A 4,049-nucleotide genomic window follows, 5' to 3' on the forward strand; every position below is an offset into this window, starting at 1 on the left:
CATACAGAATAGCAGTAAGTATGGCTACTTCATGTTGATAGTGAGATACTGAGTCACTTTAGAGCGTCTTCCCTAATCATAACTTTCCATATCGATGACGAAGACAGGCAATGACTGCAATGTTGGTGTTTGCATTTCCATGGGCCGTGCACAGCATTGTTGTGTTTTATCGCGACGTTCTTAAGTTCTCTGGTGTTCTCTTCTGTGTACTGTAGACGTTTGATAGTGGCTACTTAAAGGGGCAGAAGATCTTTCAATGTCCGAAAACGTTCGCGTTCACTGAAATGCAAATAGGGAAAGCTACATGGCGGTGGGCACAGCAAAGACATAAGGTGCAACATCTGTTATAATTCATCATAGTTGACAAAGCAATGTAACTAGTATTTCGTGGGATAAGCTATATATAAATGTATTGGTTTATGTGGTAATAGCTCAAAGATATGCCCGTCTTTTTCTTTCCCCAGCCTATTGGTACGGATCGGACGGCGAGTACATAGTTTGCGGAAATGCATCAGAAGCAGCGTAAGTTGTATTCCTCATTTTACTCCGCGTACCTAAATAAAATCGAACCATCAATACACAAGTATACCCTCCAACCAACACTTCAGCTGCTGGAGAATGTGGATGGTCAATTCAATTGGGTCAAGGACCATATGACATCAAAATGCCATATCTTTGATGTTAATTGAATAATGTTAGTTTTGATCACAATCTGAAAATGTTGAATTTTGGTATCATATGGTCTTGAAGGCAATTCACAATGATTTTCATAAAGATGTCAACTACCTTACATTACCTTACCTTACCTAGTCCCATCCTCATGGGGGTTATATCGAGCAGCATTGACTCTAACTTGAGCTTACATTCAGCTGCAGTATTGACTCTTGTCTCGGTCGTGTTATCACAGCAACCAGGTGAATGAAGTATCTACCGAACTATGTCATTAGACAATAAGAGTAGATTAGATTAGGTTAGAGTACAAAATTTCTTGAACGTGACATAAGATCTAAAGCTGGAAGATGTCATTCAGAGGGGATGAGTTTTTATACCATGATTGTTTATCTCTAATACCAAGCTTCTTTAGCCTGGGAAGTTTTGGGAGCAGCGTGAAAACGTAAGGAACTCATCATGACCATCAATAACATGTCTCCGTCTTGTCACGTGTCTTACTCCATTGGCCCAGACGTGTATCAATGGGACAACAACTGTGTTGGCAACGGCATTTTTGTACTGGGGAGATGCCAAAACCTGTGTATCATTTGTTATGAAGTCATTCTCTGTGTAGAGTTAGCACATCAACGTCTGTCATTTCGTCCCAAGAGTGCAGCTTTTCCACAATGATATGTTGTTGGATTCGGCTATATATGTTGAACTAGATGTGCTGTGTGTGAATGGGCACCTCATGCATATGGTCACAGTTGTTGGAAAATTCTGTAACAAGTAGAGCTAGTGCAATATTTGTGGTATACCAACTTGTAAGGTATCAAAATGGCAGGCTTTCGTGTCTGCTGTCCAACAAGAAGGGCAAATATATACCTACCTGCCATCCATCGTTAGACAAACACCCACCACAGGGCAGATACTACCTGTCGACCCTCGTACATTGCCTACAAACTGTTGGAAACATTCACAGACCAATGACATTTCTAGACGTTCATAGTCTGTCATTTCCCTCCACACCATATCTGTAGACGGTAGGAGTTTGACATGACTGCATGGTCGTACTTTTTCTCGATACTTATTGAGGGTGCCCTGTTGGAACACAGATTCGATCTATGTACACCCATGGTGATGATGTTGCCCTGCTCAATGTTCTTGAAGTTGTTTCAAATGGAGTAACTCCTCTGTACTTCAATGTTTCCCCCTGTAAACAGGAAGTGCCCTGATGGATACACATGTCTACCAGACATCGGAATAAACCCGAACTTCGGCTACACCGGGTTTGACGACTTTGGCATGGCCCTGCTTACCTCGCTGCAGCTGATTACGTTAGACTACTGGGAGAACGTCTACAACCTGGTAAGTTGTTCGTTTTCTAAGGATCATTAATGAGATGGGGATACAAGCTTGGTTAAGTCCCACCACAAGGCCACATGGCAGTGGGACTGAGTAGAACAAGCAGTATTGCCCTAAGGAAGGTATCCGAAGTACTACAGAATCATTACACCCTGTTACCTTCATTAAAGAGCATATGTTGCGAGTATTTCCGAAATAGATGAGTCCATAATACGTAGCTACGTTTAAGTGATAAACAAGAAAACATGTAGCTAATTTAATGGTCATCGTCTTGAAGACTGCAAATTTGAGTCAAATAATATCCAGCAAAATCTGAAAACAGTATGTCCCATTGATTCAATGTCCAACGATAGCAGATTATTGCAGTTATGCAGCTGTCTCCTGACTTATCCCAATGGCATGTATTCCCATTATTTTAGATCATCGAAGCCAGTGGACCCTGGAACATGCTGTTTTTCATCATAGTCGTGTTCTTTGGGTCCTTCTACCTGATCAACCTGATGCTGGCAGTGGTAGCCATTTCCTATGAGGAAGAAGCGAACTATAGCAAGGTAAGGATATCGCTGATGATGCAGGAGATTTTTTAGTTATATCGTAATGCAATTTTTATTTACAACAGGTTAGCGTGTCTCCGAGACGTGTTGGTCAATTATCGATAACATTTGTGAAGGTATGCTGAAGCTACTCACAATGACGCTGATCGCAACGACATGCTTTGCTCCTTGCCAAATCAAATCAAATTGCTACAACAGTATTTCAGTTGAAAGTACCACATTAATGTGGTAGAAGTTTGAGGATCCTTGAGGATCTTGGCATTACCACCGTGGCAATGCTGTAACAATCACTGTGGATGGGAAATGATTGGATGACCCCTCTGTCATTGCCAGCCAAAGGTCTGCTCCATGTCCGCGGCAATACCAACAATAAATAAATGGAAAAAGAAACGCTTAACTCCATATAATGGCGTCTCAAAGCATGTCAATCGATATATTATAAGACAGGTCAGCGCTTACAACGGTATGATAATTGTTAGAAATAACTTATTGGTATATGTTAGTTCTAGTCATTGTTGTTGATGGTGTCTGTGTATTGATGTGCTCTGGTGAAGCTGTAGTTTATAGTCTCCGCATCTGAGTTCTTGGTGTTGGTGTGTACTGATGTGTGTGTGTTTTTCCCTGTAACTTGTGTCTCTTGTGTCGTGCATATATAATGCTATCATCATTGTGTCGCAATATCTAGTGGTGTTGTTCTTGTGTGTTGACTGCCGTGCGGTGTGTGGGCTGCGCTGGTATCCTGCTGACTTAGCCCGGTAACACCCCCAACCCCGCCCGAGTAAATAACATTTGCCCCTCGGTACCTCAGAGACCAGGGAGACGTCTGATCAGGTGGATCATATTGGCACTAAAGACCTTCATGTATAATATAGAACTTGAATTCGTGTGATAATAATGCTGATGCCATGACAACAGAAAACTATTAAGATTTTTAGGACTGATGTATCGCGACAAGGAAGATGTAAATAACCCAGAATTCCACTTACATATTTGTCCGTTGACATTCCATGCTCCGCATTGACTTGTCGTGGGCAAAAGTAAGTTAGAAAAATCACATTGGGTGCGATGTAGGGTAGAGTCGTCACACCGGTGTTGATCATTCACTTGTTTAGATTTGTTTCTTTTATCCACATAGAGATGCACCCATGAAGTCAGACCCCCTATGTTCGTTTGATAACAGTTTAGATGCCATTATTCTCGATTCAAATGGTCACAGTTTCCATCCTGTAGGCGTTTGTCTCCTTCCATTCCATTTCCTTTGTGCAGCTATAGTAACTCCTGTAGCTTTCAGAATGTGTTAACATATCTGTGTATAATACGGCACCTGCCAACTAAACCATATCCTCCGTTCAGCACCCCCTAGCACCCATTGCCACATTAACTAGCCTTCGACGTTTCGACATATCTATAACCGTTCAATATAGTTAGAAAATACCTACTGCGCCTAGTTAAATTTTGATAGCACCCTACCCGTAGAAT

General features: G+C 41.7%; 1 protein-coding gene across 1 annotated transcript in view; it reads left to right on the forward strand.

The window, feature by feature from the left end:
• LOC118407736 (sodium channel protein type 4 subunit alpha B-like) overlaps positions 1 to 4,049 on the forward strand; it is a gene marked incomplete in the record, with an annotated part of 58,292 nt that overhangs the window by 30,999 nt on the left and 23,244 nt on the right. Inside the window, 3 exon segments of the mRNA XM_035808256.1 lie at positions 465 to 522; positions 1,875 to 2,019; positions 2,436 to 2,567. Coding sequence (XP_035664149.1) covers positions 465 to 522; positions 1,875 to 2,019; positions 2,436 to 2,567 — 335 coding nt within the window.

The sequence above is a fragment of the Branchiostoma floridae genome, chromosome 2 (genome assembly GCF_000003815.2).
Source record: "Branchiostoma floridae strain S238N-H82 chromosome 2, Bfl_VNyyK, whole genome shotgun sequence".
Taxonomy (NCBI): Eukaryota; Metazoa; Chordata; class Leptocardii; order Amphioxiformes; family Branchiostomatidae; genus Branchiostoma; species Branchiostoma floridae.